Raw genomic sequence first — 27971 nt, 5'->3', positions numbered from 1 at the left:
TGAAACAGAGCTCTCTGAAGCAGGGAACTACCTCATTCAAATTCTGATTGGATAGATTCAAGAATAGAATCAATTGCACATTCAAAGTTCTACATTCAAATATTACTTGAATAGGAAATAAATAGAAACAAAATGGTGGCGAAGAGAAACAGAGGGATGCTGACAGCTATCCAGGCAGAGAGAAACTCTAGAAAGTGCTTTTAAAATGACCAAACACAGCATATGTCGCAATGGCATATCTTAACTCTTAATTATGCCAATTTGGAAAGCATTTCTTGCAGCAGTTGCCGCCACAGCGACAGCATGCATTGTGTTCATCCCATCAGATCATCTAATTTTTTTCTAATCATCTGAGGTAAAAATACAAATGTTAGTTGAGAACAGGAATATCTTCATCTCCTATTATTACTTTTCCTTCCTCTTCACAGCAGCTTAATGACTTTAGGTGACATTCTTATATACTGTGTTGTGTAGACGGTAGAATGCTGTCTCTCCTCATTCAATTAAATGTGAAAGGGTGCAAGAAGAGAGAGAGGAGAGTGGAATGGAGGAGGAGGGAGAGTGCGAAAGGAGATGAGCGAGAGAGGCCGACATGTTGGCTGAGGAACGAATGCGTCTCATCCTCGATGACACATCCAACACGACAACAAAGAACGATGACCAAGCTTGAAACCACATTCTTGATCATGAAGAGATGTTTGATAGACAAACAATATAAATGTTATAATTCAGTATTACTGCTTTTGGAAGATTTTTATCAAGCACTCTCCTGATCCCTTTATGACTCCTCCTGGTTTTTCAGATCCAATGTTGCACGTCAATGACATGCTGGGGGGGGGGGGGCTGGGGGGGCAGAGTTGTCAGCCAACCAGATGGAGAGGGACCTGGATGGTGGTGGGGTAGAGACGTGGACTATAGAGGGGGATTTTAACACCTGTACGCCGGGTGCAATTTTGGTGTCCATGGAAAGCCACTCTGGATCAAAGGATGTCTCTGTGTGTAGGGGGGTGAGAACAGTCGTCACTGAGGCACAATGGATAAGGAACACTGCGTTTCTCCTTTTTCTCTCCTCGCTCACCTTTCCCTCTCATCTCCGCTACTTCCTCTACTTCCTCTACCTCTGCTCCAAAACCAAGGTTTTGGAGCAGAGGTCCACAGCTAAATGAGAAACCCATATCTCCATATTCTTTCATGAATCATTGATTCAAGATTTGAAAGGGGCGACAGAATGGGTGTCCCGCGGCCAACTGTCTCTACGGCTTCCATACTGGCACGGTTCTGTTTTCGACCAGCCCAGAGCACCAAATGAGAACTAATGAGATGCATTTTTGTGATGGCCTCTGAGTGACGCTCTGGAGTCAGTACAAATCAAAACCATGTTCATGCTGGTGGGCAGATTCAAACTCCCTGGAGGGTCTAAAGCTGTCTGGTGGCTCTGATTCATGTCAATAGTGTATGCAGTTACTGTACCAATAATGAGTTAATACCATATCAAATGCACACTATTATTCCACTGTGTATGTGCGGCTGAGTCAACTAGTGATATTTTCCCTGTGTGGAAACAATATTACTTTTCAAGTGCAGATACAACCCATAGCAGTGAGGATGGTCCATTTTATGGACATAATGCGTTCATCAAATAAATCAACCTGCTCCTACCCACTCCTGCAAAAACGCAGACTACGATGACTCGGTTTCAAGGTCTTACAAAACGGGGAGGAGGGGATGTAAAAAATGATCTTCAAGTGTTCTTCTCGAACCAAATCTCCCATTTGTCGAGTATGGATTCACGAGGCTCTTTCTAGGGTGCTATGGCAACATGGCCCCATCTAGCAATTTCTTCCAGTGCTGTGTTCTGGGGCAAGCCAATCAGATCAGACGGACTGTAGTCCGGACTGACCCCAGATCTCTGTGCTGATGATGAACAGAATAACCTGGCCAACGGAAGCAGCACTTGAGTAGGTCTACCTGTGATTGGGACCGAACGAGTCAAATCCTATTGTGCTGTAGCTATTCTTCAGATAGCTAGTGTAGGGGGTTTGATAACACTACATTCAGCAGTGAGAGCTGCTGGTGTTGTCATGCAAGGATGCAGTCTTTAGGATGACAGTAGGATTGTGGGTATAGAACAATTAGACATGGTTTTCTCCAGTTCCTCTCTAACAGCCTTGTAGCTCCTTCAAAGGAGCTTTGAATCCAAATCTAATCAAATTCACCTCGATACAGTGCTTGAAAAGAAAAAAAAGAAAAAAAATCTTTATCGTATTTGACTGAAAAACTGATTTTATTTTAGCACCAGGAGCTCTACAAGGAGCATGGGCTAATCAAGTGAAAATAAAAACATAGTTTGATTTGAGAGAGAAAAAAAAAGGTCTGAAAGAACAGATGTTTTCCTTTTGAACGTGATCAGTGATCAGCCACTTCTGTGACCATGCCATTGGCAACTAAAGGAGACCGATAGTGAAGACTGGGATAGGTAGTGGAGGACTGAATCATCAAATGTACAACTGGCCATCCTTGGACCAGCAAATGAGAAGTTATTTCATCAACAGCTTTATATAAACAAATGTTGCAAAAGTTCGCCTTATATTATTCTAAAAACAAACTAAGAAAATTAAATATTCCTCTTAAAATGTACACAAATCTATGCAATGAAAGCATATTTGATAACAGACATAGAACAATACTTGTCAGCTAGTTTGATAAGAAAATAAGGTATAAAAGTATAGTAAAAACATTGAATCAAGTTCATTAAAGAGTCATTTCCATCCTTTTTATGTTAATTACATAATGATGCAATACTATAATATTTCCTTTGTATCCCAACTAGAATCCACATGTTGACAGAAGAAAAACTAAACTAAATGTTGATGCGTTTCTAGGGTGACGTTAACTTGGAAGGGTGAAAGGTTGAGCTGGCGTCTCCTCATACACAGATGACTTGACTCATTTCCTGTCTCTTTGTCATGAAGACAAAGACAGAACATCAGGAGATGCCAAGAACCAAGACCATCTTTAATAGAATAACTTCCTGTCATGGGCTCATATGCATATAATTGGAATGATGAAACAAAGATGAATTTGTCGGATAGCTCAGAAAGACATTTCTGAAACATGTTTGGTGTATCATCCTCGTTTTCAGTGATAGTATTACTGTATTACTGAAAATTATCCAACCTTCAGTATGATCTCTTTGTCAAAAGTTTAAAGTTATTTATTCGATCAAGAAAACCTGATTTTGATCATCAAAAACATATCAGAGAAGCAAACGTTTGAATTTTTTTTGCACCATAAATAAAACAATAAGTGTTTGAAATTTTTATAGAGTTTGAAGCCTATTATAAGTCCACAAACCTTACAGTATTTGGCCACATAGATTACAGCAGCATCCAAACAGCAAATATGGATCAACTGCATTCCATGTATATACTGTATATATATAATCTGTACATACGTGTACACATTTATGTTCATATACTGTATGTCAAACCAAACTCACCAACCTCACTCACTGTACTGTGGCGATTTAATAAGTCATTAAAAATGCACTTTCAAAATCACAACAAATTTCACATATGTACAGTAGCGGATTAGCACATGGAAGTAAAAACAGATATGGCACGACATACAAAATGCTTCCTCACTTCGTCTCTCCCTCTCTAGTCTGATGGACACTGGAACCTAAAATAAATCTTTCCCCAACATTCTGGATATCATAGATTTCTCATTCAATCTCGGCAAAAGTACAAATGTCACTACAAGGCAAGAGAAGTCCTTCATAATACAAAAAAATGAACTCGTTAAGCTGATTTAAAAGGCAATGTTTAGTGTTGGGACTTTCTCTGTGTGAAATTGATTATTGATGAAGGTAGAGTGGTGTTTGTTAAGATTTGGCTTTGTCAGTATCTTCTAGATATGAAGTCCTGGGGGGCAGCACTTCCTGGTAGCCATGTCAGGAGGGGCTGAACTCATGCACGTGGAGAAGGCAGCGTTTAGTCATCCTTACAGGATGTGATGTCAGGCATGGGGGTGGGACAATTAACAGTAGCTGGGTGAGTGACAGTGATAAGGCCCACTCAGACGATCACACAGTGGCAGCCACTCTTGTCCTTCTCTTTCCTTGTGGGTTCCGGCGACGGTGGGCATTCCTGCTCTTGAAATTTCCTGTAAGGAGGAACACACATAATCAGTCATGAGAAAAGGTTTTTCTTCCATCCTCTCTTTTTATGACAATGAAGAATATGTCTTACAGAAAACATATTTATCATCTTAGTATGAAAGCTCTGTACTTTATTGGGACTGGTGACAGACAGGAGTCAAGTGTACATTATTGTACAGTGGCAGGACTTTGCTGCCCCCTACAGACGTTAGATGGTAGTGGCCAGTGAGCGTCGACATACCTGATAACCCTAACCAGCTCATGGAAGGCCTGGTCTACATTCATACGGATCTTGGCTGAGGCTTCCATGTACGTCACCTTCAACTGCCTGGCCAGCTGCTGACCCTCCTCCTGGGTCACCTGGCAGAGACAGGGGGGCAGACACCGGGAGACGGAGACAGTGGGACAGGAAGACAGGGAGAGACAAGGATAGGTAGACAAGGAGACAGGAACAGGAAGACAGAGAGACAGACAGGGACAGGGGGTAGGGAGATAGGGAAAGCGACAGTGAGACAGGGACAGGGAGGTAGACAGACAGGTCGACAGGAACATGGAGACAGAGATGGGGCAGATGGACAAAGGTAAAAAGACATGTCAAAACACCAAAACTGGAAAAGTGTAACACTGGTGGCATCTGCTGGTCAGATGGAGCATTGCATGTTTGGTGGTTTCTCGATGAAAGAACAGAACATCTCCCAAAGATTTGGTAGTTGGTTTTGGGAGCTGTTGGTAAACTGTTGAGTTTGGTCTAAAGCATTGAAATACTCATCTCAATTAAGTTCTAAAAATGTATTCACTATAATGTCTAACACGTGTGATAATAATCGCCTCTTGTTTTGCCCTTGGGTATTAATAAACACCATCCCCACATCATCATTAAACACATTAAGCCTGAAAATAGCTTGTGGGAATAACACTACTTACACTACAATTGATGGAAGCCTAAGATGGAAAACTACAAGAACTACTAATCATTTAAGCAGAAAGTCAATTGTATGAATTATATTGAGCAACAGTAAAAACGAATAGAGGTCCTGCGAAATTAAATCAATAAATGCATTTACAAGACAATTTGCATTTAATCAATGCATTTACTGTACAGATAAAAATATGTCAGAATGCCAGTGCAGTGTGTCGCTCATCCCACAGATGGCAATCTAGAGTCATGGAAGGATAAAGCTGCAAATCAACAAAGGCCAGAGTGAATGAATCCACCTTCCTTTTCACACTCTCTCCTCTTCCTTTACTCCCCGTGTGAGACCATGTTTTTTGTTTTTATTAGTATATCCCTCTTCTCTTCTATCCTAACTAAAGCAAAAGCAGTTCTACCACCACTTTTTGGGTCTTCCAAGCTGTTTACTTGAATATACAAACTAACACATACACACAAGGACTCAAACACACACACACACGTGTGTTTGTGCAATGAAGAGGTGTTCTCACCTGCCGCTGCAGTTCTAAGTCTGCTTTGTTGCCCACGAGGATCATGGGAAACTCATCGCGGTCTTTAACTCGGAGGATTTGTCTTTGGAATTTGTAGATTTCTTCAAAGCTGAGAAACAAACACAGACCAGGCATTATTAAAGAGAGAGATGGAGAGAGATGGAGAGAGAGAGATAGAAAGCTAATGGCTTCATGGACTTCACCATCCTTCTCCCTCAGACCTCCCAGGAATGCAGCATATCCACATGAATGAACCCCCCACCCCGCCCCCCCCCCCCTCCTACACGCCCCCCCCCCCTCCCCCCGTAGATGGGGTCACTCTCCCTGTGGATCTTACATGAGGATGATGGGGGGGGGGGGGGGGGGGGGCTGAACTGGGGGGAGAAGCGATGGAGAAGTCTGTCAACTCCTGCGGTGGGGGCTAAGTGGTCTCGGGAGGCTGTGATGAGCGTTACACAGCACAGATAAACTTGTGACAACATTCAGCTCAGGGAAGCCTTTCTAGAAGTGGTCGGGGTCTGACCCTTTCCTTTTAGCATGGTCCAGCTCCCCATTTACTTGAAAGGGGCTCACTTACATAGAAATTCCAACCTAACTGTTTGAACAAAACAGAATATATATATATAAATGTCACCCGGCCCAGAGAGAGGGAAGCTGAGAACAACTCCAAACCCAGGAGGGCAGAAAGGCCGGACCAAGCCCAGCAGAAAGCTTAGTGAGCACATAGTAAATCTGGAGGGACTTGACTAATGTAAACTCAGGAAGGAAAAGCTGTTTACAGCATAAACACAGGGAGAGGGGAGGGGGGCCAGGGGGGGGGGGGCAGGGGGGGGAGGGGGGCCAGGGGGGGGGGGGGGGGCAGGGTGCCAGGGGGGGAGGGGGGCCAGTGGGGGGGAAGGCTGCGACACAACCTTCTGGCTAGGCAGGGACGGGCAGGGGTATTGGAGTAGGGGTGGCAGGGGGGTGGGGAGGGGAGGGGGGGGGGGGCTGACTAACTAGCTACCACCACAGCTGTAGGGAGCAGTGCAGAGGGCAGCTCTACATTCTAAGCAGGCAGGCAGAGGCGGGGCTGGCTTCTAAACAAACAGCAGAATCATCCGAACGAGGACGGTTTCAGAGCGAGAGAGAGGAAGAAGAGAACAAAAGAGAATGAGAAAGCGCGTGCGGGAGACAGGAAGTCAGAAAGGGAACAAAAGACGAGACTGAGTGGGATGTGTGTTTTCATTTTATGAAAGTGAACAAGGGAGTGATAGAGAGACTACGCAAAAGGGCAGAGACAATCAGAGAAAAATCGAAACGCAGACTGAATATTAAGTATATCGAGAGATGAGTGTGTGTGTGAGAGAGAAAGAGAGAGAGAGACAGAATGCAGAAGAGAACGGTTTGGCAGGTGAGGTGAGGGCTGTCACTCACCTTCCTCTGTCAGTGACGGAGAACACCAGCAGGAAGCCCTCCCCTGTCCTCATGTATTGTTCTCTCATGGCTCCAAACTCTTCCTGTCCGGCCGTGTCCAGAACTATCAACACACACACACACACACACACACACACACACACACTGTTAGACACTCAAATAGACCAAGAGAACAGAAACACAACACTTTGAGGCCAAGCCTAGCTATATTGATAAAAGGTGCATAATACAGTGAGCGTGTCAGTACACTAAAGAGGGTATAGCTCTATTATCCTATTGAGCACAGGTGTTTAGTGTGGTGCATCAGGTGAATTAACTGGCAGTTCATCACTTCCCTGTCAGAAGCTAGAACAGATTCTAGACTGACATCTCCAGTGTCATAGTTGGGAACCTCATATCTGAGTCAATGAAATCCGTCACGAAAAAGGAATCCTTGTTGAAGGCTGGATTGCGCGGCTTTGATGTTTGGTCTTGCTTGTTGAACTGGATGCACTTACTGTCAAGCCTGGCCGCCCTCTCGTCAATCACACACTGCTTCGTATACGAGTCCTCAATCGTGGGGTCATAGTCTGTCACAAAGTACGACTGCAGAGAGGGAAATGGAGAAGGGGAGGGGGGGGAGAGATGGGGAGGAGACAGCAAGGGAGACGAGAGTGAATATGACTGGAGATTTGAAAACATGATTCAGGAGGAGACAGATGTGACAGAGAGCTAAACACGCCTTGGCATGGAATCAGGAAGTCAACACTACGCTCTGTCTCTTTCTCCCTCCGTCCCCTCTCCCTCCCTCGGTGTCTCTCTCTCCATCTGGGTCTGTCTCTCACCCTCCTCACTCTCGCGTTTCTCTCTCTCTCACTCGCCCCTTTCTCTCAGCTGTGTCGTTAAGTAACAGAGAGCTCAAAGAGTGTCTGTGTGACCTTGACTGCTATCGTGCAGGAGATACACAAAAAAAGTGTCAGTTTGTTTCAAGACAAAGGGTAAATACTGTGTCATGTGACCCTCCAGCTCACAGTCAGGGTGTCAGAATCAGACACATGGGCCACCTCTCGTGTTTTTGACAGAACATCAAATCCAGCTTTTGTGTTCCGGACCATTTGATTTCCTCGAAAAACACATTGACGAACACAAACTACTTCCAAAGCTTGCTGATGATACGTTAAACACTACCACTGTGCTTTGCTGTGTGATGGTCTTCCAGCACCCTAACTATGGGGGTGGAGCTAGCAAGTGGGCATGTTGGGGGAGCTCTATGGGGGGTTGGGGGAGCTCTATGGGGGGGTTGGGGGAGCTCTATGGGGGGGTTGGGGGAGCTCTATGGGGGGGTTGGGGGAGCTCTATGGGGGGTTGCATTTTTCACATTTTTCCCCTGTTTAGTGGGCCTCTCTCTTCTTCTGGGAGGCTGGTTAAGTGATGACAGCAGACAACTATGTACACAGCATGTTCTCCATGGTGAACCCATCCACCATGCACTGGCTGCCCCTGAGCTAAAGGAACTGACCCCACAAACAGGTAGAAACACTCAAGACCTTGACATGACCTTGGTATGACCTTTAATGACCTGAGTACCCAGGGTGTTGAGTCAAATTCATTGCATACTGCGTTCATTTAGCAGACATGTTTAGCCCCCCCCAAAATCTCCTTTTCCAGATCCAGAAGAATCATTTCCTTGAGGTACATTAAACTATGCCTTGTTGGTGTACAGACTTGAGCAGCTGACTGCCTGATTGAGTATGAATATGCAGTGTCAGCAAAGACAGAAGATAAACGTGAACTTTGTGAATCTATTTTCTCCCTTCTGCGTCTCCTCCTCCCTCTACCCACTCCTCCCTCTACCCACTCCCACTGCCCAGGATTATGTTGGTGTTTTCTCTCTCTCTCTCTCTCTCTCTCTCTCTCTCTCTCTCTCTCTCTCTCTCTCTCTCTCTCTCTCTCTCTCTCTCTCTCTCTCTCTCTCTCTCTCTCTCTCTCTCTCTCTCTCTCTCTCTCTCTCTCTCTCTCTCTCTCTCTCTCTCTCTCTAGCACCTACTCTTCTTTCCTACAGGATCTCTCCCACTCTTGAATAGACCTTGCATATCTTTTCGATCTCTCCGCCTCCTATGCACACAGCACCTCTCCACTGAGGAGAGGTGCTGTGCTTGTGTCTCTTGCCGTTCTGTATGCGGCTCATGCTGGCCTGTGTCACGTCCACTCACAACTGTTCAATAATGCATTAGCAGCACTGCCTATGGATGATGTTCCACTGCACTGCACTGACTGCCATGTGGCTGGAGAGAGAGAGAGAGAAAGAGAGAGAACGGAGAAGGAGAGGAAGTGAGGAGAGAAAGAATGAAAACAGAGTCTATACATGCAGAAAGACTAACAGCATCTCTCTCACCCTCCCTTGCTAGATAACCGTCCTCCAGCCCCACACTCTCCTACTCTCCATGGTCTCTCCACTAAGCCAGCCCGGCGTAACTTAACTCTGCCAGAGTCAGTAGAGCCTGGCTGGCCCCCTCAGACCTCTGGTTCCCATGAGGCATGAGCCACCAGCTGCAGTCGGCCCCAGCCTCATCTCCAGGCCCCAGCCCCAGCCTCATCTCCAGGCCCCAGCCCCAGCCTCATGTCCAGGCCCCAGCCTCATCTCCAGGCCCCAGCCTCATCTCCAGGCCCCAGCCTCATCTCCAGGCCCCAGCCTTGTCTCCAGGCCCCAGCCTCGTCTACAGGCCCCAGCCTCATCTCCAGGCCCCAGCCTCGTCTCCAGGCCCCAGCCTCATCTCCAGGCCCCAGCCTCATCTCCAGGCCTCAGCCCCAGCCTCATCTCCAGGCCCCAGCCTCATCTCCAGGCCCCAGCCTCGTCTCCAGGCCCCAGCCTCATCTCCAGGCCCCAGCCTCATCTCCAGGCCCCAGCCTCATCTCCAGGCCCCAGCCTCGTCTCCAGGCCCCAGTCTCGTCTCCAGGCCCCAGCCTCGTTTCCAGGCCCCATCCCCAGCCTCGTCTCCAGGCCCCAGCCTCAAGCTCAACCCCTGGGTACGTCATCATCACTCCCATGAGTCAGACCACATCTACAGGAATATGGTGAACACCATGGCCAGGAATACTTGTGATAGATGATCATATGGCTCATTATACATTAGTGTCGTCATCAATCAACAGGATTCCCAACAGGGCCAAGTGAGAGGTGCCTGGATATGGAGCCAACAAAATGACAGTCTTTCAGTATGGAAGATTACAGAAGGGTAGAGAAACAGGTAGACATCAAGAGGGGAACTGGAGATGATGACAGGTTCCACTATTCAACTCTTGTTTCCATGACAATACTGGACAGGTATTGCAGGGCAGAGCGGACATCTGAAACTGTCCAGAGTGTTCAGAGACTCAGTCTACTGTGTGTGACACAAACACGCACGCGGAAAGACACACACACTCACCTATCCATCCATCAACCCCCCACCGTGGTCTGTTTGAGTGAGCAGTTCACTGACCTTTCATCTCATCATCACAGGCGCCAGCAGGAAATAGAAACATTATACGTGTGTGGGTGTGTGATGTGTGTGAGACAGAGATAGAGAATGTGTGATCAGGTTAATGAAAGCAGCACAAGCATGACTGATGTCTAGTGGAGAAGTCAAGTACTATACAGTAGAGGCGAGGATGAGAGGGAGGGGAAAGTAGAGTCCAGTAGAGTAGACGATATGTGAGTAGAATACTGCAGAGTAAAGTAGAAGATAAGAGAGTACAGTAGACTAGAACAGAGGGTAAGAGAGTAGAGTACTGTCTAGTACAGTAGAGTAGAGGATACAAGAGTAGAATACAGTACCGTACATTAGTTGAGTGAATTACAGTAGAGTAATGGATTAGAGAGTACAGTACAGTGGAGTACATTAGAGTAGAGTACAGCAGAGTAAAGTAGGGTAGATATTAGTACAGTGGAGTACAGCAGAGTAGATAATAGTACAGTAGAGCACAGCAGAGTAGAGCACAGCAGAGTATAGTAGATAACAGTACAGTAGATTACAGTATAGTGACGTACAGTAGAGTACAGTAAAATACCGTACAGTATAGTAGAGAATAGTACAGTAAAGTACTGTACAGTACAGTATAGTAGAGTTGTTCCTCCAGCAGGCTGCCCCACCCAGCCCTCTCGGTCCAGCAGGAAGGAAACTCCACCCCCACAGCAGGGCAGTGTGCCCGGCACAGCCCTCTGAGTGGGGTGATGTCACTTCATCCACACCTCCCATCCACCCACTGAAGACCACTGACACTCATTTCCAGTGTAGCGTTCCAGCAACACACCCCACCCACTCACATTCTGCACATTCACACCAGGAAAACATTAGGGGCCTGTTCGCCGTGAAGAAAGGGCTAGTGGATGACTCTCAGCTGCAGCTTCAGAGTGTGTGTGTGTGTGTGTGTGTGTGTGTGTGTGTGTGTGTGTGTGTGTGTGTGTGCACGTGCCTGTATGTTTGTCATGGAGTAATATTGTACCGAGGAGTTGTCTCTCAGGATTACAGCTGCTACGACAGAGCAGAGTCTGAGAAACAATGAAACAAATCCAGTATTGCAACAGACTGGCAGGCTGCATGGCTGGCTGTATGGCTGTATGGATGGATGACTAGTTGGCTGGCTGGATGTATGGTCAGCTGCCTGGCTGGCTGTATGGCTGGCTATATCATGGCAGGCAGGCAGGCTGGCTGGATGTATGGCTGGCTATATCATGGCTGGCAGGCAGGCTGGCTGGATATATGGCTTGCAGGCTTGTCTCCACCAACTGGAAAACAAGGATACGTGTAGGCGTGCAATAAACGCCATGCTCACACTGTGCACCCACTTCCTCACCACGCAAACAGCTCTAGCGGCGCTAAATATAGAAGCTGTCTATCTCAGACAGACATCCCAATCCTTTGGGTTGCAGTAGTCTGCTGCTGTTACCGGCTGATGCACAATCACACACAGAGAAGTTTGTTTTCAGATTCAGCACTGTGGATGAAACTCTGGGATTTCTTAGAAAGAAAATACCCAAGGCAATTCATGAATACAAACATACATATTTGAGGAAACTGTTCTGCCTGCCTACTGGATTAGAATAGCTGTGAACACAGTTGGCTGACGCAAGTAGACATCATTCCTCTTTGGAGTTAATTGCCACGCGTGCGTGCCCCTCATGCCCTCAGAGTGTTCACAGTCCTTGACTTGGAAATGAGGAGCTGGAGTTTTCCTAATGAGAGGATGTAAAGTCAAAGCTAGTTACAAAGAATGGTATCTCCAAAGAAATTCTGCAAACTGCTGCACTTTATATCATCCCCCTGTCCCGTGCGCTACTGCCCTCTTACCCAAGTTTGAACGATTCAAGACCCGGCCACTGGTTCTGCTGACACGGCGAGTCCAAGCTTGCCCGGGAGGAGAGGTGGAGGGGCGGGGGCGGGGCAGAGCGTAGCGGTTGGTGGGGGGCGGTGTCTCTTGGATGACAGGCGCATGGTGCCATTTGTCAACAGGGCTTATGGGAAGCCAGTTCAGAGTGCAGCCATTTCAATTAAGCGCAGGCTAAGAAGCTAGCCAAGTATCGGCCTGCTAGCCGGGCAGAGAGAGAGAGAGAGCTAGTTATAGTTTGGATGTCCCTTCACCTCTTCTTTCTCATATTGTCAACCACAGCACAACGTCTGTTTCCTGGATACCATTGTATATTTGCAGATACAGCCCATTGACGACATGACCCATACGACTACGATGTCTCTCTCTCTCTCTCTGAACTTCATCTTCTCATCTGCACCGTTTCACTGCAGAGTTCAGGCGTGCCAGGCGAGCTCCGGGCTGAACCCGGGAGCGCGCGGTCCACTGGCGGGGTGCTAAGCCCTCTCTGATGCTTCTAAAAGCATTGATGTGAGGCTGTTCCACAGCCTTTCTGGAATGTGCTTCATGGCTGTTGGCTAGGACAGCTTAGCAGTGGCAGGGAGCTGGAAACACCTTTTTTTCAAGAGGGTAGAAGAGGGCCCTCTCTCATGCTAGGCCGTGACTAGATCATCGAGATCAACAGTCCTCTTCACTGTATTTAGCATGCTTATCTTCACAAGGCCAGGTCTATTGATAAGAATGTGTTCTGAGCACTTGGTGTTCTTTTTCCAGAGTTGTAGTCCATCAGAGTTCACCTCAGTTCCCAGGCTTGTCTCATTCATACTGATAGGCCTCTGAACTATGCTCCACAGCTGTCTTTGCTAGAGGGAGTAGACAAACACCTGTAAACAGAGAGCCTGAATGGAGCCATGTGTGGACTTCCTGTTAACCACCTCCCCTCCAGGGCTAACCTCTGGTGACCCTGTGAGATCGGTCGGGCCGCGAGCAGCCGTCAGTAATCAGCGGTCAACAGCCACCATTAGGGGTCAACGTGAAGCAGATGGATGTTTAGGGGAGCTCTGCGTCCGATTGGAGCCTGCCGAACAGCCACATCCCCCCTCTCCCACCCCTCCCTCCCTCCCTCCCTCGGTTACGTCCCCCCTCTATCCCTTCCCCTCCCTCCCTATATCCTATCCCTCCCACCATGTCTGACTCCATCTCTCTAGAGACAGGAGTTCCAGCCAAGTGCAGCCTTACAATTTGTGTTTCGTGTGTGAGTAAGAGAAAGAGAGCGAGGGCGACAGCGAGAGGAAGAAAGGGAAAGGGAGAGAGGAAGAGAGCGAGGGCGAGAGCGAGAGGAAGAAAGGGAAAGGGAGAGAGAAAGAGAGCGAGAGGAGGAAAGGGAAAGACAGAGCGACAGAATACGAGAGTGAAAGGCCTCTTCCTGGGGAAACACCCACTTTTCCCATTAGCTCATGCACACCAGAAAGGTCAATTATTCAATAAGTAATACAGGGGGAGAAAGCATGACACAAGGCCGCCCCCTTAGAAGGGCACGAGGGATGGTTCTCCTCAAACTCGGACAGGCCTTTAGCACACTCCCATGTTTCTTTTCAAAACAGCAGGACTTGTGCAGCCATTGGAAGTTCAACATTTGCTCCACTTCCACCTCCCTGAGCCATCTCACCACATTCAAATATGTACTTGTTATCTCATACAATGTTACACATGTACTACTACTAACTTCATACAACGTCATATGCACATACGACGTTACATATGTACTAGTAACTTCATACAGTCCCCAAATAACAGAAAAAGTGGAGGAAATTAACCTACAGGGATTCTACAGCCCTTTACCTTCCTAAATCCCAGATCAATAACCTGATCCCTGAATCCGTTGTTGCCAAAGTTGCTGCCTTGCTCTCCCAGAGCCCAACAAGACAGCAGCCGTGCTGTCTCCCAGGCCGACTGGCTATCCTCATAGCGCTGGAACCATCCAGGGCCACAACCACAGCACCATGCATCACCTGCCTGGGGGATGCATCTGGCGTTCAGCTGGCCTGGTCACCACCCAGGTTCAATACAGTCACCAGCGGGGAAGACCTTTCTGTCCCCTGGCCCCCCCGGAGGCGTTCTGGAGCAGTTCTGGTGGACGGTGCATAGTTCCTGTCGAGTCTAAAGCAGGTGGAGTAGCTTTCATGAACACCTCCCCGTCAACCAGACTTTCACTGTGTACTAGTGTTAGCCCCCCTGCACTCAATGCCCCCCTCCCCCCCCCCCTCTCTGCCTCCCCTGCCTCCATTTTCTCTAACCCTTTACCTCACCTCCCCTGCCCCATTCACCCCCTGGCCTCAGTGGCATTATGACTTCAATCAGCCAGCTAAATATCACCGTGCTGGACTTTGGGTGCGTTTGAACCCACTCAAAGGGTCTGCCATCAAAGAGGTCGCCATTAAAAGGCCCCTCTCCCCAAGTCAGCCGGCCAGCAGAGCTCAAAGCGACACAATACATCCAACAGCCTCTGTTCATCATGACTGCCAGTGTCCACAGCACAACCTGTTTCTCTGTGCCTCTGTTTCCCACCTTAACCATGAGTTTGGGGGTAACGGGAAGGCAGTTTACGATCCATTTGATGCCCAGGGTTTGGACACGGTGCTGTTCACAGACACAGCGCTTTGTGAACAGGACTGGGGGGCTGCCGCTGTCCAATCTTGTGACATCGGCATCAGACCCACAACAGCCCGCGCCGCCGCCCAACCACCCCCCGTCCCCGTCCCCCAGCCCATCACAGTAAGCTTGCTCTTGCTCTAAGCCCCACCATTGTGGTGTTGTTGATGCAGGCTTCTCATGGCCCTTCCGAGGTTTTGCTGTGAGGGGCAGGAACTAAAGAGTTATTATGATAAAAGTCCCGTCGGACACAGTTAAGCCCTTACCAACCCAGCCCACCCCCCTCCCTCCAGTCACACACACACACACATCACACCACCGCTGTGTTCTGCTCCACTGACTCTCCGTCAATGGTGGCTTTTGTGAATGCGGCCGAAGTTAGGCACTCATGTGACACCAGATCTGAGCCGCAATCGTTCAGGAAATAAGGCAACATGTCCTCAACCAGACAAGTAAAACAAGAGAGTGTGAATGCATAACACTGACTGTTAATACCCTTATCTGGTGCCCTCCTGGTCGCCTCACCAGCGGATGTTCCCAAGTTCTGGACAGAATATCTACGAACTTGTGAGAAATCCCACAATGTTCTCGGAGAAGATCCAGATTAAAACCACATCCTCCTAAGTAAGGATGGCAGTCATGTTAGCTGTGTTGACACTTACATGTAGGCCATAACTCCCCCAATTCCTTCCACCCCTGCCACCTATTTTCAGTGGTAGACTGGTAGGACACAATAGATTCAATTTGCATGATTTATATTTGACTGCACTCCACCTAACGTACTCCTCTTCCTGTTTGAATCTAGAGCAGTGCCAGTGCTACCCAGTGGATTTGCATTAGCAGGGGGCTGCTCCAAGCTGCATGCTAGCTGTGTGCTGGGTTATGTGGCATGTCTTGGCAGGGTGTCAGAAACGCAACAGAAACATTACCGTTTAAGGCCAGCACACACACACACACACACACACACGCACACACTCCACATATACTCATACTCCATACACACACCAAGTACACACATACCCCCCCCCCCCACACACACACACACACACAAACACAGACAGCGGAAATGTATTACCTTAGCAGGAGGCTCCTCATAAATAAGAGCTAATGTCCGCTGCTCTCTGGCGCACGGGGCAACTTTCCCGCCTTCCTGGGCACTGTTCCACCTGTCATGCCACTCCCCCCCACCACCACCACCAGTCCATGCAAGCCCCCCTGGCCGGCATTAGGATAAATATAGGTGATACATTTCACTTCCACAATCCATTCACATTGATGAAACATGAAGTGGGTGTGAGCAAAGCTAAATCAAACAAAGACTCGGCTCTCTCGGATCCCATGTCCACAAACTTCACAAAGCCATTAGCATGACTGACGGACGGGCTTGTTGGTGTGACGGGCCCTCAGCTCTCTGGCTAGTCTGACCCAGGGGATGTTCAAGAGGAGTGTTTGGGTTAGACATACCAAACATTTATGAAACCCACTTGTGAGGCAGCTGATGGCCCGCTGTGCTATCACTTGTGCCAGTTGAACTGTGTCTCTCATCTGTGTTTGTTGAGACCAACTGATAGGCTGAGTGTATACAGACACACAGAGACCCTGGTCCCTCAGATCACCATAACACCCAGTCACAGCAGCTGTTGGCCTCTCTGCTCCTTCTCCCAGCCCCCTGGAGGACTGACCCCAGACCAGCAAGCCCTATCCCTGCTCCAGCCTCCATCATTACCACATACAACAACAGACTCTGGACCAGCTGTTTGCGGCGGACACACAGCGCCGGGCAACAGAGAGGGAGCAGGTCTGTCATCCGTGCTTCCCCTCCCGTCACCTGTCAGCGGAGCTGCTCCGTGCCTCGGCACACCTGTTAGGAGCCAGGTGTCCGCCTGGAACACACTAGGCCCAGCCCAGCTGCCTGGAACACACTAGGCCCAGCCCAGCTGTCTGGAACACACTAGGCCCAGCCCAGCTGTCTGGAACACACTAGGCCCAGCCCAGCTGTCTGGAACACACTAGGCCCAGCCCAGCTGTCTGGCCAGAGTCTGCTGGCAAGTGCCAAACAGACAGAGCCAGGGTTTGCCATCGAGAACCAGCCCCCTCCAAGCACCCCCCACCGCTTCCTAGCTCTAGTCAAATCCACTGGTGACCTGAAACAAGGACTAGGCCGTAAAGTCCCACTCTTTTTATAATGCCTTTTAGCGTGAGTGGGTAATTAAAAACCGGGATTTATCATGGCGTACAGGAAATGCATGTTGACACAGTGAATTTATACTGTAGCACATAAACTGCGGTGGGCTGGACAGTGAATACACAAGCGCCACATCAGGAGGTTTTCCCACAGCAATGTTGTTGTTGTATGATGCTTAGATGTGAGGTAGGACACTGTGGCAGATCATTCAGCAGCAGGGATGAATGGAGCAGGATTAGCAAAAGCAATGCTCCAGGCTCCCAAAAGTACCCACAGATCTCTGTCAGTCAGCCAGTGAGTCTGGCTTTTAGGACCAAATACAGTGCTCCGAAAGCAAAATCTCATGGAGGCGTTTGCGAGTACATCCAATTCTGTTTTATTTTGAGACAGTGTCCCTAAAGGAACAACCGTCATTCACCGCTTGAAGACCGGTTCTGTGAGCTCTGGCTGGGTCTACCGGTGTGATCGACAGTGACATTGTTACGTCGAGTGCAGCCGTGAGCTTGTGGAGAAAAGGAAAGCAAAAACAAACCCAGAGGGAAAATATAGGCTGTGGGGCCTGTCCAGTCAGTAACTGACACTGCTGTGTTTGTTGTTGCAGGCAGCCTACAGTTAACTGCACCTCAGCGCAGCACAGTATCACAGTCTTCCTTCAGTCTTCCCTCCTCCCTCTGTCCTCTCTCTCTCTCTGTGTCCGTTCGGAAGAGCTAAGGAGGAGCGAGGCGGACAGGCAGACAGAACCAGAGGAAGACACACCTCTAGTGACCACAGCAAAAAGTGTGTCAGAAAATGCCTCAGGGAGTCTTTTGTGATGTCATCTGATTAGCAACACAGCCTCCTTCATGGCTCCCACCCTCCCAGCTGGGAGATCAGAGGGAAGGGGAGAGGAGATTTGGGAGGGGTGAGGCGGACCCAGGCGCTCACGCCGTCCTGCACCTGAGGGTGAGTTGTCACGGTGACCAAACGCTGGCGAAGCAAAACGCACAGCCTCAACAAACCCCAAAACATGCCGTTGGAAATGATGAAGTAAGCCATTTAGCTGTTCCGCAGTTCTACAGAACGACCTCACCCTCACCCCCTTCCCCTCCACACCCCTATCCCCCTACCTACCCACCCAACCCCTTTTCCTCATCCGACGTCAAGTGGTTCCATTATCCGAAAGACGGAGCGCAATCCATCGCTGTTATGGATACGGCCGCATCGATCCGAACTGTGCGATGACGCGGCCGCGGCGGGCCGGCCCTGCGGTGTCACTCCAGACGAAGCCACGCGGGGGGGGGCAGGTCACCGAGGCCATCCACGCACGTCAGGGTCTGCGGGGGCCCCGCTTGCGTTCTGACAACCCCCCCCCCCTCGCCAGGGTACGTGACGACGGAGGAGAGGAGAGGCCAGGGGGGCAAACTGGGAAGCAGACACCGTGTCTCGGAGCAGGGAGATGGGAGGCATATGTTCCCTCTGTGCAGACCATTAACTGTGACACAGCCTCGGGCAGGCAGCCTCGCTCGAATCTGTTCCTATTCATGCTCGGAAGTGATTACGTGAACAGAAACACGCGCACGTTGGATCGTCTCCCATGCAATGCAGACGCAGTCGCACCAAATTTGTGGAGCCGTGTCGTGAATGTTGAGGGGGTGAAGGAGTGGAAATAGAAACGGAGAACGTTTGAGCACCGAAACACACTTAGGTGGAAGAAAAACCTTGTCGGGTTGAGATATATCTCACCTCGTTGAGGTTTTTTGGGACTAACTGTCAATCCAAGTTGTTTTTAAAGGTGCGTGTGTGCAACCGAGAGATGAAGCTGTGTGTCTTCCTGTGGTTAACACATGCAGTAAACAGGATAAGCTCAAGTGTAGCCCCTTAAAAGCCACATGAGTAAATACAAAGACAGAAAACAAGAGAAAATAAGAAAGAGAGAGAGAGAGGGGGGGGGGGTGGACTACCACACAACATACAAACACACTGGCAAAAAGCTATTTTTGAGTAAGTACTGTAACCGAAACTATCAACAGCATAGTAAAACTCTAAATGTGTTGGCTTTGACTGGTCAGTCCCCTGCCCCTGCCTGTCAGTCTATGACTATACATGGGGATGGGGGGTCAGGGTTTGATACTGATAACATGAAACATCTCTTGCCCTCAGCCGGTCGGGTCACAGAGTTCAGTCCCAGGAAGCCAGTGTGCGAGCCCGGTCTATCTCTGGAGCTTACACTCACAACACGGAGGGTGAAACCATTCCCACCCCCACCCTCCTCTGGGACATTCCTTTGGTCTGCCCCATGGCACTGTGCCAGATTCTAGACTGTTACCAGGACAACAGGGAAGTGGTTCTTCATAAACTTTGAAATTGAGCCCAGTTTGTCTCCGTTGTCATCGCGGATACACAGTAGGATGACTCCTGGCAGGGGGATCTCTGGAGCCCTCCCCAATTCACCTGGTTGTGTATCAAGCATCTATGTCACGGCCACAGCCGTGCCCCCCCCCGGTTTCAGTTTTTTGCCCTGCCCTAGTGTTTCCCTGTCATTGTCTTCATCTGTTCTCGTTAGCGTTATTGTGTCCACCTGTGTGTCGTTTGGTTCTGTGTATTTAGGTTTCTGTTTTGTGTCCAGTCTTTGTCTTGTCCTTACCATACCTGTCCGTGTGAGTACCCTATCTGTTCCCAGTTTTGAGAATAAAACCCTTGTTTCTGCCATGCCTGCCGACTCCCCTGCGTTTGGGTCCAACCCCACCTCACGCCGTGACAGAAGGACAAGACCACAAATGGACCCAGCAGAGAGTTCCCTGAACCCTTTCCTAGGGACCCGACTTGCCTTTGGTGGACCCCGAAGCCTGCAGCGGAGGGCCCACCCAAGTCTGGGTTCCTACCCCGGCTCCAGCCCCAGCCTGAACCCCGACTCCAGCCTCGGTCCTGCCCTGGGCCCCTGCCTCGATCCTGCCCTGTGCCCCTGCCTCGTCCTGAGGTTGTGCCGCCCTGCGCCCGGACGAACAAGGTTGTGCCGCCCAGCACCCAGACCAACGATGCTGTTCCTGCCGGGGAGTCTTGGCCGCTTGCCGCCGGTACCCAGCCCCGTTCCTGCCCTGTACTCCAGCCTCGGTCCTGCCCTGGGCCCCTGCCTCGATCCTGCCTTGTGCCCCTGCCTCATTCTGAGGTTGTGCCGCCCTGCGCCCGGACGAACAAGGTTGCGCCGCCCAGCACCCAGACCACCGAGGCTGTGCCTCGTTCCTGCCCTGTGCCCCAGCCTCGTTCCTGCCCTGTGCCCCAGCCTCGTTCCTGCCCTGTGCCCCAGCCTCGGTCCTGCCCTGTGCCCCGGCCACCGCCTCCTCCGCCCGAGGACTTCTGGCCGCAGCCTGCCGCCGTGCCCGCGCTCCCAGGCGCCCCCTCGTCCGCGCTCCCAGGCGCCCCCTCGTCCGCGCCCCCTCGTCCGCGCTCCCAGGCGCCTCCTGTCCCCTGTGCCCGTCCCCTGTGCCTGTCCTGCCCCCGGGTGGTTCCCTGGACCTCCTCCGGGACACAGGCCTTCTGCCCTGCCTCCGGGTCGACCCCCGGACCTGCCCCGACCCTCTGCCCAGCCTCCAGGCCGGCCCCCGGACCTGCGCCGGCCCTCTGCCCTGCCTCCGGGTCGGCCCTCTGCCCTGCCTCCGGGTCGACCCCCGGACCTGCCCCGGCCCTCTGGCCGACCTCCGGACCTGCTCCGGCCTTGTGGGACGTCCCTTGAAAGGGGGGTACTGTCACGGCCACAGCCGTGCCCCCCCGGTTTCAGTTTTTTGCCCTGCCCTAGTGTTTCCCTGTCATTGTCTTCATCTGTTCTCGTTAGCGTTATTGTGTCCACCTGTGTGTCGTTTTGGTTCTGTGTATTTAGGTTTCTGTTTTGTGTCCAGTCTTTGTCTTGTCCTTACCATACCTGTCCGTGTGAGTACCCTATCTGTTCCCAGTTTTGAGAATAAAACCCTTGTTTCTGCCATGCCTGCCGACTCCCCTGCGTTTGGGTCCAACCCCACCTCACGTCGTGACACTCTACTCTATATGTGTTTACTCTAAACTTGACTCAGTACAGAAACCTGACTATCTCTGTCTGTTGGCACATCAACACTGAACCTGATTTCAGCTCTAACGTCCTAATTGGTCAGCGGGTTGAGTCGCCAACCGCCAATCCTCCAGTGGAAATTTTGCTCCAGTCTTTATTCCTGATTTATCCTTCTGTTCTGATCAAATGCTCTGTATGGTTAATGTCCACTTCCAGGATGGTATGACATCATTTTAACCACAAAATACTTATGTAATTGAAGCTGTACTCACAATTCATTTGCGCAGATGAAAAACATAGGCCTATTTTATTTGTTCATTAAAAAAAGTCATGAAATGCTGTTCAAATGACAAAATCCAATAAAACAGAACGTTTTATGATGCTAGGCAGCAGAGACCAGCCGTCTAAAAGCACGGGAGTTGACTTGCTGTTTTAGTGGCTCATAGAGGAGACTTTCCCGCTCTCGGTTCACTTCCCAGGAACGCTCTGTCAGAGAGCCAGCTCTGTGAGAAACCAACAGGTGACCATCCTGCAGGGCTAAACCAACAACCGTCCCTCAGCACCCGCCTTGGCTGCCACTCCAAACACACACACACACTTACGTGGACAAATACACACACGCATGCCCACACACACTCTACCCAAACAGCCTAGTAACGTTAATCCCTGTTTATCTATAAACCATGTAAAGCAAGGCTGAATGTCATTTGTTTTCGGTGCTCAGTTTGAAGGCATGAGGTAATCCATTTCCACGAAGGAAATGGAAAGCTAAAATGCAACTGTTTTGCTTCACGTATCATTGGTATGGTATGTGACGTATTACTGGGTATGGGTGAAGCATTCTATGTCCAAAAATAGGTTTCAAGTGTGCTGCATTGAATACTGCCTGGTCTTCAAGCACCTTGTGCTGTGTGTGGAAATGTTACCTGCACACACACACACCATCAATACTGCACAAACTTCTCTCAGTCAGCCAGCTGTGTGTTTTTCGGGGAAAATGTGCATGCCAAAACCCCCATCGCATTTCTTTCCCTCTCTAAAGCACACACACACACACACACACACACACACACACACACACACACACACACACACACACACACACACCACCGTCATTACAGCACCTTGCTTCCACATACCATGCAAGGCCAGGCCTCCATCTTAATCTCTATTTATTCAATTACTGCTCGGGACAACATTCCTGCTCGATGACCTCATACCTCAGTAATGGGAACCAAGCCACAGATAGAGGGGAGGCGAGGGGAAGGGGGGAGGTAGAGATCAAGTGCTCCTTATGCGTAAGAGATCCTGTAATGGTGTGTAGATAATGTGCCAGGCCTCCATTAGTCTGGATGCTGTTCGCTGTTCAGACAGGAGGGAGGCCACAGCAGCAGCTAGCAGAGGCCCAGCGATAAGAGCAAATACTAGCAGGAGGGTGAGAAGGGGTAACACTGCTGGCCAATCTGCTGAAGGAGGCCATACCATCCCACTCCCCCCCCCCCCCTCCAGCATACCTGAGCTGCTTCTGGTAACCTCCGTGGCCCTGACATGAGACCTACCCTCGTAGCTCCTCCGTCCCCGTCCCAGAGTCGCGCGTGACTCATGTTTTCCGTCCTACGTCTCGGTGACGTCACGCTCCGCCACACTGGCTCCTGTCAGATGACTCACTGTTATGTCACCGACGCCCCGGCTCTGCTGAGCGACCGAGCCCCAACAGCTCCCAGCGGTGACCTGTCGTTCTGCTATTGTCACGGTGACCTCATTCCTCTTCCCGGGAGCACGCCTTCGAGTGACCGGAGGATCTGACACGGACTGTTCCGGAGCAGAGCTGAAGAAAGGCTTTCCTCTCCACACTCACGATGGCCGAATCTGCCTTGTTCTGAGGACATAGGCTTTACATTCCGCAGCATGTTCAACACATCTCTGTTCAACGTTTTCTTTTTCCCACAATGACGTAAGTCCTTGCTTTTGCCAACGACTTCACCTTATTTGATCCAGTCACGTTCACACACCCCATGCCCCCCACCCCCACCTCTCCTAGGGATTGTGTTTTCCCATCCAGCTCTAGGAGCTCCTCAGAGAATGAACAGGAGTGGATAGACTTCCTTTTCCAAAGGCCTAGATTCCGGATGTCCCATCATTAACCCGACATGACTCAGGCTGCACTCCCACCCTCCACTCCACCACCCTCCCTCAGAGCTGGATGGGAAAGCCTTGACTCAACAGCCAGCTGTGAGGTTTTTCCCCTGGCAAGGGAAACTAATAGAAAGCTCTGGAATAGGACGGCTGTGGATCATGTTTCGCGCTCACACTCCATAAAACTACAGCTCGTCTCTTAAGATCACATTACCCCACAGACTAGTGGGCTGAAAGCGTGAAAGTGGTTTGCAAAACACGAACTCAGTTAAAGATGGCCGATAAAAGATTTTTTTGCAATATATCTTACTATTGTCCTTTTTCTCTTTCTTCATCTAAATCGCATTACACAGATTCATACGCAACAGTTCAATTGTTATTTTATTCCATCGTAATAAGTCAACTATTTCAGTCGTCAAATAATTCACTGAGTCATTTCAGCTGCAAAACACGTGTTTACATGTGAGACCCACGAAAGCTTGCAATCCCCCCGTCGGAAAATATCATACAAGGTCTCTGCAATGGCAATACTTATTTTGGTATGACTACTGCACTTCAGAAGACCTGCTCAGAGCAACAAGTAACTCATAATAATGATTTAGGCTATAAAGCTCACACAGTTATTTAGCCAGCTGCAGACTAACACAACTAAGTTCTCCTGGGTATGACAGGGGCACTCTTCCCACCCAGGTCCAGATTTCAACTAGGTCCAGTTTACTGACTGCTTGGGTGGCACTGGACCTATTAGAGACCCCTTTCTCTGTTGCGAGACTGTAGCGCCTGCTCTATCGTAAAGGTAACTTTCCAAGCAAGTTTGCAGATCTGGACCATAATTTCCTAAGGAGTCTGGGAACATATGGACAAGCATATTTTCAATAGGTAGACTGCAAACACTTAGAATGCACTGTATCCCTTTTCTCGAATGAAAACCGTCAAAAGTGGGTCTGCACACTGACTGTGATCTGCGTGAAACAACAAAGGGCTCCAAGACGGCTCTGTTGCCATGACAAAGCAATCATCCAGAAAAGAACAGTATGAGTGGCAATCACTCAGCTGCAAACTGATGCCCTGGCCAAAACGCTTCCCTTGTTCACAAACAACATCCATCATCTTTTCAAAACTCTACTTCTGTGACTTCATGCCTGACTTCAATAAAACAACAGCCGCCGTGTCCCATAGTTATTATCGACATGCCCCTGTTGGAAACTAGGAAATAACGCAATATAATCATGTTATCGTGATCATGGTAATACTGTCGAATTCTACAGCAGCCCAGTCCCCAGTTAGGACAGTAGCAATATCATAATAAAACATGTTTCATGTGTAAAATGAGGCCTGGCCATGGTCTACAGTCTCTTGACAACTGCCAGGGATTTGGAACAACAGTAATTGAAGGGTTTCATTGTACCATGTGAATACAGAATGCCTGAATCCAGTGGGCAGTAATCTGATCCCTCTAGCCATGGTATAGATTTAATTAGCTTTTTGAACCTTTATTAGTTCTTCACAGTCACAACAGCCCCTCCTCACCCCTTCAGCACGTGCTGCCCCACTATGGGCTGTCACTTTGGATATGCAGCTGCCAGCCATGCATCTCCTGGAAGAGAAAGCTCACGCAGATTCCTACAGAAACGCAGAGGACCTCTGCTGTGTTATAATATAAAAGGGGTCTTCCATTTCCAGTCATTTCCCATGTATGTATGTGTGTGTGTGTGTGTGTGTGTGTGTGTGTGTGTGTGTGTGTGCGTGCGTGTGTGTGTGTGTGTTGGAATGCCATTGACAAGGCTGTAAAAGACAACTGTGGAAGGGTAAACCTTTGGCTTGATGAGCAACTGTTAAAAAGCAGCAGCTGTCTTTTTCTTGCAACTGTTTCTTCTACACCCGGGATTGATATTTATTAATTCTGTACATGTTAGACACACACATCAATATTCAGTTAAAAGAAAACTGTATGTAAAGAGCTGCCTTCTTGTGATGAAATGTAACATTTACACGAAAGGACTTACTGTAACAGGGAATTGACGTGACAGTTTATTTTCAGAGAATGATGTTAAAGCACAGCAAGGCCCTCAAGTTCTGCTATTGTTTAAAGCAAGAGTGGAGTCGCGCTGGGTGGCCAATCCAATGGTGGCCAGTGATTTGTGTCTATGCTACAATTTCTGTCATGAAGCTTCGTGTGACGTATTTTGATCGTTCAACACAAAAAAACAGTTTCACACAAAAATACATGTTTTGCTTGGTAGGAAATAGGTCAACGTTTACCTATCTCTTACCTACGTATGTCTTTTACAAACGCTCGTAAACATATCAAAGTCTCAGAACAGAGCACAAATAGGCCTAATTATGTTAAGTGTATGAATTCATAATCCAGCTCTTGCAAATAAGACCATATGCAATGCAATCATATGCTGTCATTGACTTAACAGTGGTCTTTTCAAGTTAAAAACTGTAAATCTGTGTGCATCTCAGAATTCGCATTTCTTCACATGCAATATTCGTTCACTGTGAGACAGCACTGAATACGTACACTACGCTATTTGTATGTAGCTGCCAATATGCAGATGGTGTTTAGAAACCTCCTTCAAAGACTCCATAAATTCCGTAGTTTAAAAAAAAAGGAATAAGAAGCAGGCCTATTCTGCGAACAGGCTGTATTGCGAGAAGAAAATCAGCCCCGCATCCGCTGTAGGGTCCACATTCTCATCAGCTTCCCCTCCCGAATTTCCACATATTCAGAGCAAAGTGTGTGTAGAAAAGATGACAAATATTAGTCTACTGACCTGGATAAATTGGATAGTTAAGGCTGACTTTCCAACACCGCCACCTCCAACCACAACCAGCCGATACTTCTCCTGCACCGAGCCGTCCTTCCACCCTGCCATCGAGGACACACTTACGCACTCGCCGCTGCCTGAACACCAGTGAGCAGACACCCACTTTTCAATGAAAGGCCTGCAGTTGAAAGAATGGAGCGCAGAAAACGCGAGCTAAAAGAATAGACAAAATATAAACTTGGCTTTTATCCGTTCAAAGACCGGGAAAGCGGAATTTGCTAACTGCTCACTGCGCTGTACGGACGCTTCTCCATACGCCCCGCAACAGTGTTTCAGCCACTGGGTTGTAGATGTGAAACAGATAGGAGTAATGAGTGAGTTCAATACAAATGTCTGTCGCTAGGGGCACTTTCTAGACTGTTGCCTAATTTAAAAGCTACTAGGGATCTCACTTCAACCAGGCTGAACTGAACCTAGATTTCCCGAGACTATTATTTAATACACGTTAATATACGGCGAATAATGATATATGGGTTATAGCCTACTTACCTAAGTATGCACGCTGTCATTATAGGCTAACCTGTCAGTAGCATAGGCCTATTTATTTAGTTTTCTTGTCGTGAAAGCTTCATAAAGATAACATTTTAGTGTTTATATTTTTTTTATGGATTGTGTCAAGGCTACACATTATTATTTGATATAGTAATGTGTTATTGAAATTCAGCCAGATCCAACAGCTATTCACACATCATGTGGGTGAAGGTGCTGGATGGGAGGTGTTGGGCTCTGTTGTCACAGCTGTGGAGACGACTGACCTTACAGCCACCTTTTGCCATTATTAAGACATCCAGAGTGAGAGATTTCACACAACTGTGCCTTAGCTGTGGATGAATGAGTCTGTTACTAAGCTACTCAGTCTTATCCCAGATGTGGGTGTTCATTCACACTTCATACAAGAATGATGTTGCACTCACTTTCAAGTCATTCACAATCATCCTCAAACTTGTCTTCCCTCAAATATTCTAGTTCTGTGGTCCTGGGCTGTTGCAGTTCCCACATGTTGATTTGATGACAGTTGACTTGATTTATCATCAACCTCTTCCCCCTTCTGGGTCTATATAGATGATTGTTATTTTTTCAGTCCTGAGTGGACAAATTCCAATAGACTCCCCCTCTGCAACCCATTGCCAGAGGCATTCAAGGAATTTCAATTAGTCGCTGAAAACCCAGTCCACTCAGCTATGAGACCTGAACACAAACAGCAAGGAAACTGTCCCTCCGCCAAGGTGAAGGAGTGACTGAAATGTGTCAAAGGTCAACTGTGGGCCATGAGCCCCAGACATCTGTACCTACTACTGCTCTAACAATGATAGCTAATCAGGGGGTTAAGAAAAAGCAGGTGGTTTTTGCAGCCAAAGGAGAAATTGCCTCAAATTATCGACAAATGTGCTCTTTGTTGATCATGCTAATGCAGTGGAGAAGAGGAAGCTGAGAAGAGGTGACTCAGATATGTGTTGATAACGTGCCAAGCCTTGCACCATCCACAGCAGGGCACTACTGAAAGGGAGAGGACAAAGAATGTGTGATTCATTCTGGGGTTTGTTTTTAGCACTCCAAACACTTCATAATCAGCCTGGGATTGTTATTCAAACTCTCCCTGCAATCACTGTTCATTTCATGGTTATATCATTGTGTGGTTGTTCCAACTGACTATTTAGCGCAAAAGTGTGCACCCCTCGGAGAAGGGATGGGAGGTGATTTAGATTCAAAATCTTTCCACAAAACGAAAATGGAAAGTAATTTCCGTTCCACTGAGAGGAATTCAGAGTGTTTTTTTTCCCTCATAGGTGACTTTTTATGACACTG

The 27971-nt window shown here is 48.7% G+C and overlaps 1 protein-coding gene across 1 annotated transcript; it reads right to left on the bottom strand.

The window, feature by feature from the left end:
- Positions 1-2993: 2993 nt before the first annotated feature.
- rras2 (RAS related 2) lies at positions 2994-26471 on the bottom strand. Its single transcript, XM_062471295.1, has 6 exons — positions 26112-26471; positions 7513-7600; positions 7016-7118; positions 5603-5711; positions 4401-4519; positions 2994-4164 (listed from the first exon to the last, which is right to left on the bottom strand). Exons 1-6 carry the CDS (start codon positions 26211-26213, stop codon positions 4077-4079), a joined length of 609 nt encoding a protein of 202 aa, XP_062327279.1. The 5' UTR covers positions 26214-26471; the 3' UTR covers positions 2994-4076.
- Positions 26472-27971: the final 1500 nt, after the last annotated feature.

Source organism: Osmerus eperlanus, chromosome 10 (assembly GCF_963692335.1).
Source record: "Osmerus eperlanus chromosome 10, fOsmEpe2.1, whole genome shotgun sequence".
Taxonomy (NCBI): Eukaryota; Metazoa; Chordata; class Actinopteri; order Osmeriformes; family Osmeridae; genus Osmerus; species Osmerus eperlanus.
This window is presented reverse-complemented; position numbering and strand designations above follow the sequence as displayed.